Source organism: Microcebus murinus, chromosome 18 (assembly GCF_040939455.1).
Source record: "Microcebus murinus isolate Inina chromosome 18, M.murinus_Inina_mat1.0, whole genome shotgun sequence".
Classification (NCBI taxonomy): Eukaryota; Metazoa; Chordata; class Mammalia; order Primates; family Cheirogaleidae; genus Microcebus; species Microcebus murinus.
Window position 1 is genome coordinate 45,280,980 of NC_134121.1, and position 19,667 is coordinate 45,300,646.

General features: G+C 57.6%; 1 protein-coding gene across 1 annotated transcript; it reads right to left on the bottom strand.

Annotated features, from left to right (window-relative positions):
- Nucleotides 1–5,284: 5,284 nt before the first annotated feature.
- Nucleotides 5,285–19,576, bottom strand: SLC4A1 (solute carrier family 4 member 1 (Diego blood group)). The gene is made up of 20 exons (XM_012786713.3): nucleotides 19,435–19,576; nucleotides 16,519–16,601; nucleotides 16,292–16,394; nucleotides 15,264–15,325; nucleotides 14,312–14,492; nucleotides 14,081–14,216; nucleotides 13,514–13,637; nucleotides 13,268–13,352; nucleotides 12,917–13,101; nucleotides 12,171–12,381; nucleotides 11,736–11,948; nucleotides 11,420–11,568; nucleotides 11,115–11,309; nucleotides 9,813–9,986; nucleotides 9,278–9,367; nucleotides 8,608–8,774; nucleotides 7,545–7,798; nucleotides 6,475–6,644; nucleotides 6,205–6,378; nucleotides 5,285–5,601 (listed from the first exon to the last, which is right to left on the bottom strand). Exons 2-20 carry the CDS (start codon nucleotides 16,531–16,533, stop codon nucleotides 5,521–5,523), a joined length of 2,769 nt encoding a protein of 922 aa, XP_012642167.2. The 5' UTR covers nucleotides 16,534–16,601; nucleotides 19,435–19,576; the 3' UTR covers nucleotides 5,285–5,520.
- Nucleotides 19,577–19,667: the final 91 nt, after the last annotated feature.

Sequence of the window (19,667 nt, forward strand, 5' to 3'; positions counted from 1 at the left end):
TTGATCCACAATAAAATTTAAAACACCAGTGACATATATTTTCATTAAGAATCTGTTCAGGTGGGGCGAGGTGGCTCACACCTGTAATCCTAGCACTCTGAGAGGCCAAAGCTGGAGGATCGTTTGAGCTCAGGAGTTCAAGACCAGCCTGAGCAAGAGCAAGACCCTGTCTCTACTAAAAATAGAAAGAAATTAATTGGCCAACTAAAAATATATAGAAAAAATTAGCTGGGCATGGTGGCACATGCTTGTAGTCCCAGGTACTCAGGAGGCTGAGGCAGAAGGATCGCTTGAGCCCAGGAGATTGAGGTTGCTGTGAGCTAGGCTGATAAGGCACTCTAGCCCAGGCAACAAAGTGAGACTCTGTCTCAAGAAAAAAAAAATCATAATAATCTGTTCAGAGAAAGAGATACAAAGTAAACAACTTAGAGTGGTTGCCTGCAGAGAGGGAAGAAAATAGCATGGATGAAAGAGAAGGAAGAAAGGAAGGAATGGAGGGAGGACAGGAAACAAGGAAGGTCAATGATAACTTGCCCTGATTTCGGTAGGAAGATTCACTTAATCTTCCGCATTTAAAGTCTGCAAGAATCATGCCTATAATCCTAGCACTTTGGGAGGCCAAGGCGGATGGATTGCTCAAGGTCAGGAGTTCAAAACCAGCTTGAGTGAGACCTGGTCTCTACTAAAAATAGAAATAAATTAATTGACCAACTAAAAATATACATACAAAAAATTAGCTGGGCATGGTGGCACATGCCTGTATTCCCAGCTACTCATGAGGCTGAGGCAGTAGGATCGCTTGAGCCCAGGAGATTGAGGTTGCTGTGAGCTAGGCTAATGCCAGGGCACTCACTCTAGCCTGGACAACAAAGTGAGACTGTCTCAAAAACAAAAAAACAAAAAAAAAGGAAACAAAAAAACCCAAATAAAGTCTGCAAGAAGGAGAAGAAAAAATTTGATATCCCCTATAAATCTACCACAGTGGCATCTTCATTTTTTTCTAAGCCTTGAACCCTCATTCCTGTACAAACTACTGTGTAAGTTCCAGTGTACCTGTCACCATGAGGGATACATCCCTTTGTTCCTTGCTTAAGAAATAGGAATGCTGGCACAGTGGTGCACGCCTGTAATCTCGGTGCTTTAGGAGGCCAAGGTGGGAGGATCACTTGAGGCCAAGAGTTTGAGGCCAGCCTGGGCAACATAGCGAGACCCACCTGTAGCCTTAGCTACTAGAGAAGCTGAGGTGGGAAACTCCCTTGAGGCCAGGAGTTCAGGTTCCAGGCTGCAGTGAGCTATGAAGGTGCCACTGTACTCTAGGCTGGGGGACAGAGTGAGACCCCCTTTGAAATAAATAAATAAATAAGAAACAGAAATGAATTTTTGCCTACTAAAAGGATAGGACCTCTAGACATAGGATATCATTTTATCCTCTCAGTAACATTGTCAGGTAAGTATCATTATCTTCATTTTACGGATGCATTTAGCCTCAGAGATTAGGTTATTTTTCCAACTCCTACTAAATCAGAAACCTGGTGTTCCAAACCCCTTGGCCTCAAAGGCCTCGGATCATGTGATATCATCAAATTGATCCAATAGCTTCATCGTAATTATTCTTTTTAAGGCCTGCCTAGGGGTCCATTAGATTGATGTAGGGTAATTTACTGTAATTTACTAACTGCTGTCCTATTTCTGAGTATTTGGGCTCTTTCTAATTTTTTGCTTTCATAGACAGCCCTGCGAAGTATCTTCAGGTACAGAGCTTTTTGATTCTGTTGAATTATTCCCTTACCACGGTGGGGTTACTCCGAGTTCACACACACAAGTGTGGACCTTATTACAGCAGCTCATTCACGTTGAGATCGTTTTCAGTAAAGGGTTGAATGGGTTTGCAGGATGTAAAACTCAGAGATTGCCAGGGAGCCTGTGAGTTGGGGGATTGGGGGAGGGGCAGGAAGCCAAGGGGAGTGAGGCCTCAGGCCAGGCAGGAAGTGGATTCATGAGGGCTTCACATGTCCCTACAGCCTTTCTTGTAGACTGTGGTCCAGCAGCCCCCTCTATGCCCTGTTACACCGCCCCCACCACTCCATCAAGAAGGCCCCAGAATCTTCTGTAAGTGGGTGGGAGGAGTGGGACTGGGGGGCAGAGGTCTGAGGTCTGCACCTGCTCGCCCGTCCTCCCCAGCTGGTTCATGCGGGCACATCACCTGGGGGTCCACTCAGAACGCAGATTCTTATTTCTCAGTTCTGGGGCTGGGCCTGGATTCCGCCTGCTGCTGCTGGTCCTCCAGCCCCACTGAGTAGCAATCTCCAAGGATTCTGGCCAGGGTTTTGTGGCCTCCCCTGCTGCCTAGAGCTCCTGGTACTGTCTCAGAATTGGGATAAAAACTTGGAGAAGGGGCTTAAGCCTTGGCAGGGGCGGAAAGTTGTTTCTCGAATTGAGGCAGCACTTATTCCCTAAGTCCGGATGTGATCAGCCGGATCTGCAAGAAAGAACTGGCTTCGCAGAAAACTGAGGCCCAGAGAGGGGACCTGCCTGCCGAGGGCCGCCCAGCCTGGCTCTGGGAGGGGGCTAGGAACCCTCTCAGCTGAGCCCTCTGCAGGTCTGTCTCATAGCCTGACTTCTGGGTGCATGATGGCGAGAAAGGGGGCCTGGCAAGCCCTGGGGACAGAGCCTGGGGACTGTGGGGACCGGCAGCTGCTGTGTGTGGGAGGCAGAACTGGGTGTAGAAGGCAGACACTGGGCCTGCTCTCCCTGGGGCAGAGGTATCTCTCCCTCTGGCACTCTGGCCGCTGCCTCGGCCTGGGAGGGGTCAGCCGGGGACAGGCAGTGAGTAAATATAGACCCAGGGAAGGAAGCTGGGCAGCCCAGCCCGGGGCTGACCTCTCGCTGGAGGTCAGGGGAGGGCGGGCAGGGATTACGTCTAGTCCTAGCACCCCCCTCTCGGGGTGGGCGACACCTGGCACGGGCACAGCAGCTCTCTAGAATTGCTGGAAGTGGGTGGGGGCACGAGGACAGAGCCTCCAGCGGGGATCGGGGTGAGGGCAAGTAGAAAGCTGATCAAGAGACTCTGTTCCTGTGTGACCCATTGCAAGTCTCGTTCCCTCTCTGGGCCTCCTGTTTTCTTCTTTGGTGATCTCTGTCAAAGGTGCTGTCCCACTTTTAATTCAGGATAAGGGGCTGACTGGTTCAAAGGGACTTGTTGGTCCACAGGTACAAGGGGAAGGGGACAAGGTCCCCTTACAGCCCCTACCCACCCCCATGGATCTTGCTTATTCAGGAAAGGAGGGATTCTCAGTGTACTCTCCCACCCAGTCTCTGGGTGCCGGCCCCCCAGCTGGGGCTCAGGGCCACCCCCAGCCTGGCTGTCCTTGCTACGTGGCTGCAGCCCTCCACCTGCCCCACACCAGGCGAATCATGTCCATCTAGTCCAGCCAAGACCCCTGGGCCCCCCAACTCTGGGAAAGGGAATTCAAGCAAGGCAGCCACTCCAACACAGACATGTTTATTGGCAAAACCTGTTCCCAAGTGTGGATGGGAAGGGCACTAGCAGAGTGAGAGATTTTTTTTTTTTTTATTCTTAGCAATGTTCAAGGAGCAGGGGTGTGTGTGTGTGTGTGTGTGTGTGTGTGTGTGTGTGTGTGTGTTGTTATTCCGATCAGAATAACAAGACCAGCAGCTCCCCCTCTGAAGCAGGCTCTGCACAAGCCAGGGCCTGACTTGCACTGTATCATTTAGTCCTTATAAGACTAAACCTTACAAGGTAGGTACCATTATCATTCCCATTTCACAGATGAGGAAACTGAGTCATAGAATGGTGAAGTGGTGAGAGGTGGGTATCAGTTTTCAGGGATTACCCCCCAGGAGCCTTCCATTGACTGAGCTAGCTAGGGAGTTACTAACAGTGACACCCCATGTTGGGCTGGCACCCCCTCCGCTAAGAGTCTGTGGCCCCTCAGTTGCTGGAGCCCACAGCCTCCTCTCTTTTCTGTCACTCCCTGATTCTCTTTTCTTTTTTTTGAGACAAAGTCTCACTTTGTTGCCCCGGCTAGAGTGCCATGGCATCAGCCTAGCTCACAGTAACCTCAGACTCCTGGGCTCAAGCAATCCTCCTGCCTCAGCCTCCCGAGTAGCTGGGACTACGGGCATGTGCCACCATGCCTGGCTAATTTTTTCTATATATTTTTAGTTGTCTGACTAATTTCTATTTTTAGTAGAGACAGGGTCTCGCTCTTGCTCAGGCTGGTCTCGAACTCCTGAGCTCAAACGATCCTCCCACCTCAGCCTCCCAGAGTGCTAGGATTACAGGGGTGAGCCACTGCGCCCGGCCCCACTCCCTGATTCTCATTACCCTCCCCCCACCACTTCCAGTTCTTTCAACTCTTTTTATATTTTTGTTTTATAAAAAAATAGATTGGCCCATGTTCTGGAGAGCCCACTGTCTCCTACCCCCATTGGTTGAATCTGGGTTTTCCCCAAGATTCAGTTTAGATGGCGTCAGGGACACTGAGTCTCAAATGGGGGGCCTGGGTGTGTGTGTGTGAAGCCAAAGTATGAAGAAAGCTCTTAGAAAATACACAATAAATTATGAATACAAACCTCCCCCTCCCCCTCCCTGTCTCAGCCCTCCCTTCCTGCCCTCCTCCCACCCCCCATCTAAATCTAGAACAGACTGTGCCTTGCCCCCAGCCCCCACCCCAGGGCAGGGTCTTGTCTCAGTCCCCTCTGTGTCCACAAGGTCCAGGGCCCTCAGTAAATGTTTATGGAATGAATGAATGAGTGAATTAATGAGCACTTGGAGGGAAGGAGCAGGCACTTAGAAGCCCTGAGTCCCGGCCCATTTGGATCCTCACCTCTACCTATCCCTCCCCGGACACCTCTCTCTGGCCCCAGAAAAGGGGAAGTAGGGGTTGGGAGAAGCTGGGGAAGGAGTAGTCAGCAGGGTCACTTCTGGGAAGGGAAGGTGGGTGACTGACAGAACAGAGCTCTGGCCTGAAAGTCAGAAGGCCTGGTTCAAATTCCAGCTGCACTGCTCAGGAGCTATGTGACCTTGGACAGGTCAAGGAATGATGACTACCGTCCTGTAACATGGGTATTACTATCAATATGCCCATTTTACAGAAGGGGAAGTAGAGGCTAAAAAGGTCAAGGGACTTGCCCAAGGTCACACAACAAGCACCACCACCCCTACCTCCCCCCTTGGCTTTTGCCCCTGTCTGTGCCATGAAGAGGTGGGGGTCAGATCTAAGTCTTCCAGCTAAGGGACCCCTATGGCAGCGTGGCAACAGGAGGGACAGTGGAGCCGATCCCCTCATGTGGGTCTTGTCAGCCATCTCCAGCCAGGAAAGCCAGTCTGCCCTTTGTGGAAGGTTCCCTGGACACCCCTTCCTTCCCCACCAACAGCCCTGGGGTCTCAGCTGCTGCCCCAGGAGGGGCCTGGAGTCCATGAGATGCCCATGAACTTCAGCTTCTCCTGGGAGGGTGTGGAAGCAGCATAGGGGGTCTGGGGCCTGGGCCTGCCCCTCACACGGGCATAGGCACTTGGTCGTATTCATCCAGACCTTCCTCCTCGTCAAAGGTCACCTTGGCATCATCTGCGTCCAGCTGCAGTGGGGGGAGGCAGGAAGGAGAGCGGTGAGAGGCCCGGGGGCCCGATGAGCCCTCCCGGGTGCTTCGAGGCACCTCTGGACATGGGAGAGGGTCTATTCTCTTTGAACCTTGGGCAAGTCTTGTTCTGTCCCCCCCCAGCCTCTAGGATTGGTCTAGAGGAATGGCTGTCAAAGGGGGAGGGGCCCTCGGGGACCTGGCACCCCAGCAGGGGAGGGCCCGCAGAGGGTGAGCAGGGGACCCCTTCCCGAGGCCAGCCCCACAGTGGCCTGTATCACGTCATGGAAGAATTCTATGAGAGGAGTGACTCTGTCCCAAATGATTTGGGGACCACAGGACTAGCCGCTCAGGGGTCGGGACACCTCCCGTGGCACACACAGCCTGTGTGCCTCTGAACGCTTTCTCCAGCCCTGTCATCCTGCCTCCCTTTACAGGCGAGCAAAACGGAGCTGCAGAGAGGTGAGGCCGCTTGCTCTGGACGTGGCAGGCTGGGACCCAGACACGAGCCCATACCCATGGTGCCGTCCTGCCTGCCCTAGTTCTGAGACGCATCCCGCATGCTACCCCGGCTCCTGTGCCCCGGGCCCGGCAGCCACTTACACACTGCAGCTCCAGGTTCTTGAAGATAAGTGGCAGCAGGAAGCGCCGCAGGGGCACAGTGAGGATGAGGACGAAGGGCAGGGCGAGTGAGGCGGGTGTGGACTTCACTACCCACAGCACCGCCAGGCAGATGATCTGGATGCCCGTGAACAGGTGCATGCGCCAGGTCACCACCTGCAGGCGGAGGCTGGGGTCAGTGCCCGCCCACCCCAGCACCCACCCACCCCACCCTAACCCCAGCCCGGCCGGGCGGCCAGGAGGGCCCTGTACCCGCTTGACGTAGGGCACATCCGGGTGGTACTTGGGTGGCTTGAGCAGAAGCAAGATGCGGTCAAAGAGCTGGATGCCGCTGAGGGATGTGACACCCATGTAGAGGAAGATGCCGAACAGCACAGCCAGGGGGATGCGCGACAGGATGGGCTCCATGAGGATGGACAGGCCTGCGGGGGGGCACACACACTCTCATCCCCGGGCGCCCAGTGGCCCTGCGCCAACGGGGCCAGGCCCCCGTCTGGGGCTGGGAATAAACAACAGGTGCCACATGGAGGCTTTTCTATGGGCCCTGTTAATAGGCATTATCCCCATTTTACAGATGAGGAAACAGGCTCAGAGAGGTGAACAACTCACCTAAGGCCACACAGCTAGCAGGGAGTCCAACTCCTGCCTGCCTGACTTAAGCCCACTCCCTTAACCTAGTGGGGGTCACAGAGCTCAGAGAAACACCTTCACCCTCACCCCAGCCCAGAACGCCCCTGTCACCCTCCAAACCCTAACCCTCCTCCAAGTCAACTTTACCTCCTTTCAGAAACTTCCCCAACCCGCCATCAGCGAGCACGGCACTGCCCACCCTAAGCCCGGCTGGACTCTCAGCTGCTCCAGAACAGGGATCAGCCCCACGACCCTCCTTCTGTCTTCTGCCCTGAGCCCCCCCGACTGTGCTGGAACATCGCACCTTGCATCAGCCATAGAGCAGCTGAGCTGTGAGAGAACTGGGGATATCTAGTGACCCCTATAACCATGCAGACAGGGAAACTGAGACCCGGAGACAAGGAGGGATACTGAGTTAGCAGCAGGGCAGGCTGGAACCCACAGTCCACTGCCCTTCTGTTGGACAAGCTCAGAAGGCAGGGTCTGGCCTGGAGATGGCCCCAGGGGTAGGGGACCCCCTTCCTCCCTGTTCAGATGCCATCCCAGTGCCTTGTGGATGCCAGGGGATGTGGGCAGTGGGTGTGTGGGGACCTGGCTGCAGCGTGGGCAGGGCTGGGGGCACTGGACCCTAAGGGCAGGATGGGGTGGGGGTGGGGCAGGAGGAGGGGGGAGGGGAGATAGCACTCACTCACCCACAAGCACAGAGACCAGGAGTCCGCTGATCCGTTGCTCCTTGACCTCCTGGATCTGGGCCGAAGCCCCTGGGGTGCTGGCCTTGCCCATGACCGTGAGGGCGTTGGCGTGGGTGACAGAACGCACCGTGGTGGCGCTGAGCCAGGGCATCCCAAAGAGGGCGGCCACCCCGCCCATGCCCACAACCAGCAGCAGGTCCATGTGGAAGCCGGAGCCCTTGACCATCTTGCGCTCAGGTTTGCTGATTATCAGCCTGGGGGAGGGGGGAGGTCAGGGGTCAGCCGGGCTCTCCCCCACCCCACCCCTCCGTCCCCTCCTTCTTCTCCACACTTGGGTGCCTCCAACCTTGGTTCTGTCTTCTGTGCCTTTCCCTCTGTGAGCTCTTGCTCCCCGCCCTCCCGCCCGGTGTGAGAACGCAGACTCTAAGAGCACGAATGTCTGCAGGATGTCGCAGCCGGAGTCACACAGGCTCACACTGCTTAAGCTCCTCGGCCTTCGCTTCTGCCCCTTCCAAGATCCAGCTCCTAATTTTATACTTTTCACTTTGCATTCTGTTTTTATTTTGCTTTGTTTTCTTTTCAGACAGGGTCTTGCTTTGTGACCCAAGCTGGAGTGCAGTGGCATGATCATAGTTCACCGTAACCTCAAATTCCTAGGCTCAAGTGATCCTCCTGCCTCAGCCTCCCAAGTAGTTGGGACCACAGGCATGTGCTGCCATACCTGGCTAATTTTTAAATTTTCTGTGGAGATGAAGTTTCTCTACATTGCCTAGGTTGGTCTTGAATTCCTGGGCTCAGGTGATCCTCCCGTCTTGGCCTCCTAAAGTGCTGGGATTACTGGCATAAGCCACTCCCAGCCTCATTTTGCATCCTTTTTCTTAAAAAGAGCTCTCCAAGTTCTATAACTTCAGGTCCCACAAAACGGACCTGGCCCTGAGCACTCATCCTTCCTGCTAGGCCACATGCCGCTGAGACTAGCTTGCAGTGCTCATCTTTTCCGGCCGGAGCCCCCCCTATTCCCTGCCTCTGACCCTCCTGCCCGGGCCCCCACCCTGTCTCTCACGTGGTGATCTGGGACTCGAGGAATATGAGGATGAAGACCAGCAGCGCAGGCAGGGCGGAGGCGAACATCATCCAGATGGGGAAGGGAGAAAACAAGCCCAGGGGGTGGATGACCCAGCCCCGGGCGGAGGAGTTGGACACCTGGAGGCCGTCGGGCACTGAGAGTTTCTGTGGGAGGGGCAGCTGGTGAGAACATCAGGGGCAGGGGGAGCCAGGATCCCGGGCATCAGGGGGTTGGGTGCGGGGCACTTGTTGGGCACCTGCTCTGAACCCAATCACTGCACTAATGCCTTTACACCGTCTGCTCGTTCCCAACTTTATGGATGAGGAAACCAGATCAGAGAGGTTATGCAGCTTGCCCTACACTGCACAGCTGTTTGGTGATATTCATGCCCAAATCTGTCTGACTCCAAAGCAGACTTTTTTCTACTGCCCTAGTTTAAGGCATAAAGGGGGCAACTGACCCAACCCCTTGCTTTGACCAGAGGGGTCCCGTGGGGCTGTGAGAAGAATATAGGGCTCTATAGGGCTCTCAGGGGAGGAAGGGAGGAGGTAGAGGTAGCCTAGCTGGCTTCAGGTTGGGGAACGCTATTCTGGGGAGGGGGCATGCTGGGGGAAGAAAATGAGGACCTGGGGGTTTCATGGGTGTGAGCGCTGGGAGGAGGGCTCACCTGGGTGTAGGTGTGCTCAATGAAGAAATCCACCAGAACCATGATCAGGATGGAGATGGGGACCCCGAAGTCCCCAATGACCCGACGCAGCTGGAGGGAAGCAAAGGGACCAGTGGTCGGTGGTTTCTCCCACCTCTTCCTCCCCCTCCTCACCCCTGCCCCACATCCACCCAGGGGCCCCGCTCTTCCCCGGGGGACACACTGGCATCCAGTGCCCTACCCTGCACCTTGACTGCACCTGCCTCCTTTCTTCTTCCCATGGCCCCGCCCCAGCCCTGGCCCCACAGCTTCTCCACCCCCTCCCAAGAACTGTCCTTCATTCCCCGCTGGGTTCTCAGCCTGAGCAAGCCAAGGAAGGGAGACAGCCTTGCATACAGAGAGAAACCCTGTGTAGGGAGAGAGCCAGGGAGGCTTGGGATTGGGAATGGAAATCTGGGAAAAGAAGGGGAACTGAGGGCACTGGGAAAGCTGGGGTGAGGTATTTGGGCTGAGATAGGGCAGGGTAGGCAAGGATGGGTGGGGAGGGTGTGCCGACCTTGCCAGGGAAGTAGGAGCTGTTCTTGAACTTGCGCAGCATCATGGCAAATAAGAAGGTGCCGGCCATGAGCACAAGGGAGAGGAGGGCTGTGTTGGGCAGGGGGCCCTGAGGTTTGGGCTTCATCGGCACATTGGAGTCATAATTCCCCTGCAGTGGGTGGTCCTGGAAAATCTGAAGCAGAAAACCAAGGCATCTTGTTTCCTCCCAGCCTTGGCGTGGGCTGGAAAGTGTCAGCTAAATCTACCCAGCACTGCCATTCCTGCCATCCTTCCTCCACCCATCCAACCATCATCCACCCATCCAACCATCATCCATCAATCATCCATCCATCATCCATCCATCCAACCATCATCCATCCATCATCCATCCATCCAACCATCATCCATCCAACCATCATCCACCCATCCACCCATCTTCCATCAATCATTTATCCATCATCCATCCAACCATCATCCACCCATCATCCATCCATCCAACCATCATCCACCCATCCATCCAACCAACCATCTTCCTCAACTGACATGGTAACTGAGGAGCAATGGGATTCTACAGAGTGGTTTTCAGGTGTAAAGACCAGGTTAGACTTGGGTGGGGCAGCCCACAGAGGCAATCAGTGTGTGTGTGTGTGTGTGTGTGTGTGTGTGTGTGTGTGTACATTCACACCAGGGCTGGGAGACAAGAGAAGCCTGGAGGATAGGAAACAATCGCCAGGGAAGTTTCTAAAAAGGGCTTAAAAGATCTGGACACAGAAAGCCCCACCAACCAACAGAATCAGGGAAGACACACAGCCTTCCAGCCTTCCTCCATATGAAAGGCAGACACCGAGGCAAGCACAGCTTAAGATGACATAAGCTAAAGGGGCAGGGTCCTGGGTCCGCAGGCCCTGCGGTTCTTGAGGACAAGTGCGGGAGAGGGAGTGAGGGGCTTCAGAGCCTCCCGAACCCACTGCCCTCGCTGTGCATGCACCGTCCCATGCCCATTAGTCACATGGCATGCGGTCATGAGCTGGCTGTGTGTGCACAGGCGCCCTCTCACGCTGCATAGTCAGGGCAAGAGTCCTGGGCCACAGGCAGCAGGCGTTGACACGTACAACACAGTCAACACAGTAGCACAGTCCTGTGTGCAGACATGTGACAACACACAGACACGTGTTCCCACTGTCATACGCACAAACACACGGTTACATGCACAGGTGGCCACAAGGCTGCACAAATGCCGTGCAGATGTGTGCAAGGACGTACAGTCACATGGTCTCATACAGAGTCTCACACGTGCAGTCGCGGCCCCCTGGGCCCCCACCTTGATCAGCTTGGAGAAGGTCTCATAGATGAAGATGAGAGAGATGAGGATGGAAAAGATCTCCTGGGTATAGCGGGAGATGAAGCGGACCAGGAAGCTGCCCTCGAAGGCCACCACCAGCACCACCAGCAGGATGAGCCAGAAGCCAATCCAGGCGCGGCCCACGATGTACTCCAGGTTGTTGCTCTCACAGAACTGCGGGGCGTGCAGGGGGAGTCAGGTCAGTCAGGGCCTCAGGCACCAGGCAGGTGGGGCCAGGGGTCAGTTACAGGGTCAGGGGCAGAGGGGGCCCAGGCCAGAGCTACCGAGAAGAAGGCTTCCTCGAACACCAGCAGGGGGCCTGAGAAGCCAACCACGAGCAGGGGCTGAGCCCCCAGCAGAGCGAAGAGAATGCCCTGCACCGCAGTCGAGATGAGCAGTTCCGACACCCCCATCTGGTTCCTGGTCTTCTCTCCTGTGGGTAGAGATCACAGTGGGGTCAAGGGCAGGAGATCATTTCCGGGGCCAATAGAGCAAGTCATGGGTAGGCGGTTGCAGGGGTCCAAAGGTCAGAAGTCCGGGCCCGAGGCAGAGGCCAGAGAGTCAGAAGTGAGAGTTAGGGGGACAGGTGTTGGCACTGACCCAAGAGGCCACCAAAGGTGATGGCAGGTGACAGGGCAGCAAAGTAGATGAAGATGACGGCAGCCAGGACCTGGGGGCTCAGTGCATCTGTGATGTCACTCAGGTAAAGGGGGTAGCGGCGCCGGACGTCACGCACCAGGCCTCCAAAGAGCCGCCCTGTCCGCTGCAGGGGGTCATCTGGGCCTCCAGGGCCCCCTGAGTCCTCAGCCAAGACTGTGGTGGAGGACAAGAGCATGGTCAGGGAGGGCAGCAGGGGGAGGCATGGGAGAGGGGAGTGGAGGGGGCGAGGGGGATTGTCTGATGGGAATAGGTGGCCGAGGAGGCTGGCATAGGGGGTGGTGATACAGGGGCACTTGGTGGGACAGCAGAGGCTGCGCTGGGTGTCTGAGGGTCTGTGGGGTCAGAGAGCCTTGGCTGGGCAGGGCAGGTACCTACCTAGGCCCTTATAGAAGCTGGGGTCTGGCTTGGCAGGGCTGGGTTGGTAGCGCTTCCGGAGCAGTGCCTGCTGCACAGGCACCAGACTCAGCAGGGCCTGCTCGGAGGGCATGTCCGTGGGGGGCAGCACCAGGCTGCTGTCCAGAAAGCCCTCCAGGGAGTGCACCAGATCCCCCCGGCTCTTGGCCAGGTAGGCATCTATGCGGAACACCTGGCGGCAGGAGAGAGGGTCAGGCTGCCTGGACCTGCTCAGCGGAAGGACCCAGGCATCTGCAGCCAGGGTCTGCAGGGACCAGACCCCTCTCGTCCAGCTCCCATTGCTGGGCACTGGGCTTCCTGCCCCTCTCCCACCCTGCTCCCAACTAAGCAAGGGCTCTGGGGAGACAGACGGGGGCCCTGGGTGGAGAAAGAAGGAGCTAAAGCTAACCAGGTGGGTCGGGAACACATGGAACGAGAACGACTAGGCCAGACCAAGCCGGACCTAAGCAGGTAGAACCAGGTCAGAGTGGGCCAGACTAGAGCAGCCAGGCCACAGCCAACCAGACTAAACCAGGCCACTCAGGCAGCAGAGGCCACACGACACACACCTGGGCTGCCCCTGGCCAGGTGGGACAGAAGCAGCTGAATTAGACTGAATGAGTCAAACTAGTGAACCTAAAGTGACCCGGGCTGGTCCAGAACAGAAAATGGGTGTCAACCACCACCCAGCCCCTGGGCTCCCCCAGCCCTCGTGGACCCCTCCTCACCCTCTCTGACATGAGGGTGGCAGCAGCCCGGCCGAGCTGGGTGTAGTCGGTGTGGGGCGCCTCCGGTCCCAGCAACACGAAGAGGAAGCGAACGGGCACCTGCAGCTGCACGGCCTCCTCCAGCTGCGCGGCCTCCCGCAGCCGCACGAAGCCCAGCACGGGCCGCTCCAGGAAGGCGGCGCGGCCTGTGGACGGGGACAAGGGGGTCAGGCCAGGCCGGGGGCGCCTGGGGGCAGTGAACTCAGGAGAGGGGCTGCGGGGGTCCAGGCTCAAGGAAGGGTGGGCTAGGCCAGGACCCGAGGCAGAAGCGGGGAGTGTGGAGGGATGAGGGGTAGAGACACCAGCTCTTACCCACGAGCACCAGGGTGGCCTCTGCATCCGGGGGAATCGCTTTCAGAATTTCAGATGGTGAGTGCCCACCAGGGCCCCCCTCTCCCTGTGGGAAGGAGCGTGGTGAGGGGGTCCCCAGGCCCCTCCGGACCCGGACCCGGGGGACCTGAGCATCCAGCCCCCTCTGCCCCTCCCCATTCTCACTTCTAACCACATTCAGACTGGAGACTTTCTGGCTCTCCCTACACACCCCTGTCGCGGCCTCACCTGCTGGCAGAAGAGCTGCGTTTCCAGCGAGGGCTGTTGCAGGAGCAGTGGCTGCGACACGTCCCCAGAGCGTTCCAGGACCGCAGGCTTCACACCCCCCAGGCTCTCCAGGTCTCCGGCATAGCTGAGGGACATGCAGGGGACGTGGGCTGAGCAAGCTGTTCAGGCTGGGCTATCAGTGGTGTGAGGGATCAAGGGTGGACATCAAGTGGGACTTCCCAGACCAGACCAGAGTGACCCAGGGGTGGAAGAATCAGAGCTCAAAGGACATTGTGGATATAAGTGGCCTCTATCGTGGGTGGCCTCCTTCTGGAATGACTAGGTGGGATCAAGAATGGATGGAGGAAAGGGCCTCGCGGGTCTGCCTTCCTGGGGACCAGCGGCTCCTGACTGTGAGCATGAAACATGGCCACCCTTTCTGAGGTGTCAGAGGTGGGCTCTGTAGTGGAGGGAAAGTGGGCCCCTGCCCCGATGGGCCAGCTGGACCCTGGGGGAGACCTTGGGCCAGGTGGGCTGGAGGGATGGGCCTGCTGGGTGTGGAATTCAGGCCCTGGCAGGCAGGGGCACCTGCGTTTGAGCAGCAGGGTCCTGAGCAGCCTCTCTCGGTCCTGAGGCCGGATCTGGTCCTCAAAGATAAACCTGTCCAGCAGTTCGTTGGCCACTCCAGCCAGAGAGGTCTCTGGCAGGTCCAGGAGGACAGTACCTGCAGGCAGTGGAGGGGTTAGTGGGGTGGCTGGACCACAGCCTCCACCAACAAAGCTCACATGCAGGGGTCCCAGAGGGGCCCAAGGGACTCACCCTTGGCAAAGACTCTCTGCAGCTCCAGGAGGCTCCAGAAGGTGAGGTAAGACAGGTGTGGGCGGCCCCAGGCCCCATCCTCACCCAGGTTCTCCTCCAGTCGCATCCAGTGTGCCACCTCCATCCATTGCAGCTCCTGGTTCTTCCTGTCCATCACCAACTCCTGCAGCTTCACGTAGACCTGTGGCCCCACCGGCCTGAGTTAGTCCCCAGGCGGGGCCGTGGGGGGACTGGAGGCCCAGGGCACAGTGGGCGTCAGCAGCCCTGGAGAGAGGCTTATAGGAGGCCCAGGGCCCTGGAGGGCCAGGGGCAGACCTTGAACTCAGAACATGGGAGAAGCTCGAGGGTCCCAGCATCCTGCCCAGGCCCTCAGCCCCTTTCAGAAGGCATTTGGAGAACCACTGGACCAAAAGGGGCGCAGCAGTGGCCACTGTGAGGGCAGAAAGGCATGGGAAGCTCAGGCCTGGTGGCCGAGGCTAGAGGGGCCTGGGGCATCATCAGGTCAGTCTCCTGCCTCCAAGATCGTTGAGTGGATGTGTGTCTCAGCATGTCCTGGGGCCAGGTGGCCACTCCCAGGGCCATAATTGAGGGCCAGCCCAAATTCCTAACCAGCTAGACAGGCTGGCGCCCAGCAGGGATCTGGGGGCCGGGCAGAGGAGAGCATGTATTGAATGCTGTGCATCCGCAGTGAGCACCTGACAGCCCAGCCAGGGCCTGGGGGCCTGCGACTCAGCCCTCAGCAGTCGGTTATCTCTGCCCAGGGACCTCCCCCAGGGGGCCCAGGTCTCCCTGTCAGTGGAGGTGTCCTCTTCCCTCCCACCTGTTTCCTGGGACCCCCGTTCTGTCAGTTCGAGAGACCTCCCCCAGCCTGCCTCTGCCCCGTTGCTCCTCCCTTCCCCTGGTGGGATGGTAGGTCCCAGAGGCAGCGTGGGAGAGAGAATCGGGTCCTCACCTCGCTCGTGCCTGGCTGTGATGTCGTGGCGTAGTCTGGGGCTGTCAGCTCAGTGAGGTCAGCTGAAAACCCAGCGGCTGGTTAGTGTCGTCCCCAACGATGCCCCTTGAGGCCCTTCTGCAACCGTCCACTCTGAGCCCCAGACGTGGCTTCCCACACCTGTCCTAACCCCAGCCTGGCACCCCCTAGCTGAGCCTCACCACCCCACCTGAGCCTTGTAGAGGACCCCTGAGATGCAGCTCAGGAGGCCTGGCCCCTCCTCAGTGATGCATGGAAGGGACCTCTCGAGGTGACTTGTGAGTCCTGAATGGCAACTTTCAGGACCCTCCTAGAAATGCCTCCTTCCCCTGCCACCTCTGGGGCCAGACTCCCTTCCCTCGCCCACCTGCCCACATGCCTCAACAAGCCCACCAGCCCGCCAGCTTCTCCCCGCCTGCAAGCTGAGCTCGGGCACCAGGGTGGGGGCAGCCTCTTATATCCCCCTCCCACCCCCAGTCCTCATTTCCCAGAGGGGCCTCTAAACTTCAATACCAATCACCAGCACTTAAGTCCTGTTGACAGTAAACAGGTCCCTGCCTGGGGCTCCCCACCTAAGACCTTGGACAGGCCAAAAAAGGTGGTGCCAGTTCCTGATGCCTTTCTGCCCAGGGGGGGTCCCCACAGCCCCTCATTCTCAGGACCTCTGGCCCCCAAGAGCAGGCCCAGTGTCTAGCCTGGAAGCTGGCATTAGGTGGGCACAGGTGGCATGTGTGCTTACGCCCTGGTCCCAGACGGGCCTGGTTGCCGTCTCACACATGGAAGGGGCACTGCGATGGGTGACTGCCCTGCCCCCGCCCAGTCACCTCCTGTGATCATTTCAAACAAAACGCTGTTTATCCTTCAATCAGCCAGAATTGTGGGGAGAACTGGCCAAGGGGCTGTGGACGGCTGGGGGGAGGATTGTGGAGAAGGGGAGAGGTCACGTTCCCCTGTGACCCTGTCCAGGACTCAGCAGCTCATCCCAGCAGAGGGAGGGAGATGGGGCTCACCTGCAGGCTCCGCCTCTTGGGGCGCCTCTTGGGGCGCAGAGATGCTTGGTTCTTCATATTCCCCCAGCTCCATAATATCCTCCAGCACCTCTTCGTAATCCTCCTGTGGGAAGCAGCCATCAAGGCTGGCTGTGAGGGGCTCTCCAAGTCCCCGTAAAGGTAGAAGGCCAGGGCCAGGTCCCCAGAGCCTCTAGGTAGGAGCATTGCAGATGCCAGGAAAGACCCACCTGCAAATCGGCCATGGTGCTGCCTTGAGTGTCCAGTCGTCCACGGCGATCCAAGCCCCCAGCATAACCCACACCGTGGGTCCCTGCAGAGAGGGGCACAGGCTGAGTGAGGCCCTCCCTGACCACTGTAATGCTCACTGACCCAGACTGTCATTTTCTGGTGACTGACTTGTATACTCACTGTCTGAGGGCACCTCTGGAAGGGAGGCCACATGAGCGCAAAGACCCTGCAGGTCTTTTTTTTTTTTTTCTATTCTTAAACCAGAAGACTCTGCAGATCTTAGTCCCCATGGAATCCCCTGCTCCCAGCAAAGTGGTTGCCACATGGTAGTTGCTCAATAAATATTTGTGGAATGACTGTAAGAATGGCTCCCTAAGGACTCCCAGTTGCAAACCTGGGCTCAGGGACTGGGGTGACAGGGTGACCAGGACCCAGCCAGAAGGCCACTGAGCCCTGGGCCTCAGTTTTCTCAGGCATGTCTCCAGCAGAGAGGAAGGTGTGCCTGCCCCAGGAATGGGAGGACAGGCCCAAGGGGAGGACAGGGATCTCTAAGGTGGCCCTAGTCTGGAGAGGGGGCTTCCTTTCCTCCCTCCCTGCCTGCAGCACAGGGCATTGTGGTGACAGGGACTTGGGTAGGGTTGACAAACGTGCCAGGGGACTGAGCTGAACAAGGCACGTTCCTCCTCTCAGGAAGCTTCCAGTCCATGAACCTGGGGCAACCTAAGTGTTCCCAGAAGTGACATGTTCCTCAAACACAAGTTATAAGGCTGAATGTGCTGAATGCTGAGGACCTGCGTGGCAGGAGGAAGAGCAGGACCTGGTGGGGCAGGGACCGGCTGGAGTGAGCCTGGAGGAGGGGTGGCTGGAGCTGGGCCTGGATGCACAGGTGGGCTGTGCAGGGCGGGGCTGGGGCCTGTGCTGGGCACAGGGAGCATGTGCAGCAAGGAGGGGCAGAGGCCTTCTTTCTGAGGAATGGGTAGTCCTGCAGTCCTTGGAGACAGGGAGAGGGGCATGACCCAGCCCCACCAGACTGGAAAAGGGAGGCAGGGCAAGTGACAGCCAGGCACTGGGGGGCAGGGCAAGTGACAGCCAGGGGAGGGTCCCAGAGCCTAAGGATGAGGCTGCCCCTACTGCAGGGCTTTTCCCTTGAGGACCGCGGCCACACATCTCTTTCTCTTTTCCGCCTCTCCTCCCTCCCTTCTCCCACCTTTAGTCTCTTTCCTCCTCTGTATTTGCCCATGTGCCCTCCTGGGCTTCTGAAGCTGAGTGGCCTCAAGGGTGTCTGAACGTCAGGTGCTGAAAGTCCCACCCAGGGAGCCGGGGTTGTGGCCTTGGTTTCCCATCTGGGGGCTGGGATGGTCAGAGGGGCCCTCCCGAGCTAGAGAATGCGGAGATCCCGGCTGCCACTCTGCCACTGGCTGGCCACATGCCATGGGCAGCTCTCAGCCTCTAGGCCTTAGTCATTCCATCTGTAATATGGGAGGGCCGTCCTGCCGGGGTTCTCAGACCCCAGTGAGAGAGAAGAGGGGAAAACGGAGGTGCCTTGAGTTCAGCCAGGGACTTACGGGGTGCACCCAAGACTCAGATTGCTGCCCCCACAAGCCCAGTCTGCCCCCCAGCTGCAGGCCTTGCTCTGCCTGGCACTGATAAGGGCCGATGGCTGCCCTGTGTTTGGAAGCCCACCAAACATCTGGCCCGCCAGCCAGCCAGGGCTGGGCCAGATAAGGGTAAGTGTGACATCTGGAGCCCAGGAGGTGGGGCACAGCCAGGGAGAGGCTGGGGGGTGACCAGATGACAGGGACAGCTCCACCCCTGTGTAATCACCACACTGCACAGAAAGCTGTCCTGCCTTATCTCTTACAATCCCCAAACACGCTGTGAAGTGAGTAATGCCATTAGCCCGTTTCACAGACGTGAAAGCTGAGGTTCCTAGAAGTTTACCTGTTTCTGTCGCCCAGCAGGTGGGCAGCAGAGGCAGGACTAAACCCCAGCCAGCCTGACTCCAGCGCTTCTGGAAGCACTACGCAGAATTGCCTCCCAGAAAAGAAACCAACTGCTAGTGGCTTAGAGTTAGTGGTTAACTAGCATGGACTCTGCAGTCCGTCTGCCTGGGTTCAAACCCCAGTCCCGCCATTCACTAACTGTGCGACTTTGGGCGAGTGACTCAAGCTCTCTGTGCCTGGATTTGCTCATCTGTCAAATGGGAATGATCAGACTAATTTACCTCCCTCATAGACCTGCAGTGAGCATTAAGGAAGTTGTATATAGGAGGCACTTACAACAGCCCCCAGCACTTAATGAGCTCTATGTAAATGTTTGCTGTCATTGTCCCTGACACTGGGGTCAAGGTCAGGTTTGCTATCTTCATTCCCTTCCCATTTGCCTTTGGTTCCCATGGAATTAGCCTGGGCTGAGTGTTTTAAGATACTCAGGTAGTGGGAGGCTCCACATTCCCCCACAAACACTCCCCAGGCTGGGGACAGTGCCAGGTCCCCCATGTAGACCCCTGAAATTGTCCCAGATGGGAAGCAGCGTCAGCTGACATCTGGCTTCCTAGGTGGGAGATAAGGTGGCCTGGGGACCCCCATCGCCAAGAAAGGAAGGGTCTTGGGTGGGTAAGCAGAATCCAGGCTGACAAGGGCTTGCCCCTGGAGGGGAGCAGGTTGGCCTCCTCACACACCAGCTGTGCGTCTCTGCTGCCATGAGCTGCCGGCCACCCTACTCTTCCCGGCTGCAGGTGCCAATGGGCCTGTGCCCTTTTGGGGTAACACACACGGTAACATTCTCACCCCACCCACCTGCACCCCCTTGGAGGTCGGCGGTGCCCACCTGGGCAGAGATTCAGGCTGGGCACCTGCAGAAACCCTCAGGGCAGGCGCCAAAGGACCACCCCAGCCCCTCCCTGCCCTGCTCACCTGCTTCTGAGTCTCAGGGTCCCTCGGCGCAGTCCTGCAGCCACAGGTGCCTTCTGCGACCAGCTGAGTTCACACCAACCAGCTGAGCTCACACCGGCTCTGACAGCACCAGCGCCCCAGGGGCAGCTTGCAAACCCCTGACTCATGCTCCCGCCTCCTATCTGCCCGCCCCATGGGACTGGGAGCCCCTGCCCACCCCCCGCTCCGCTCCCACCGGGTGCCCGGTAAACACA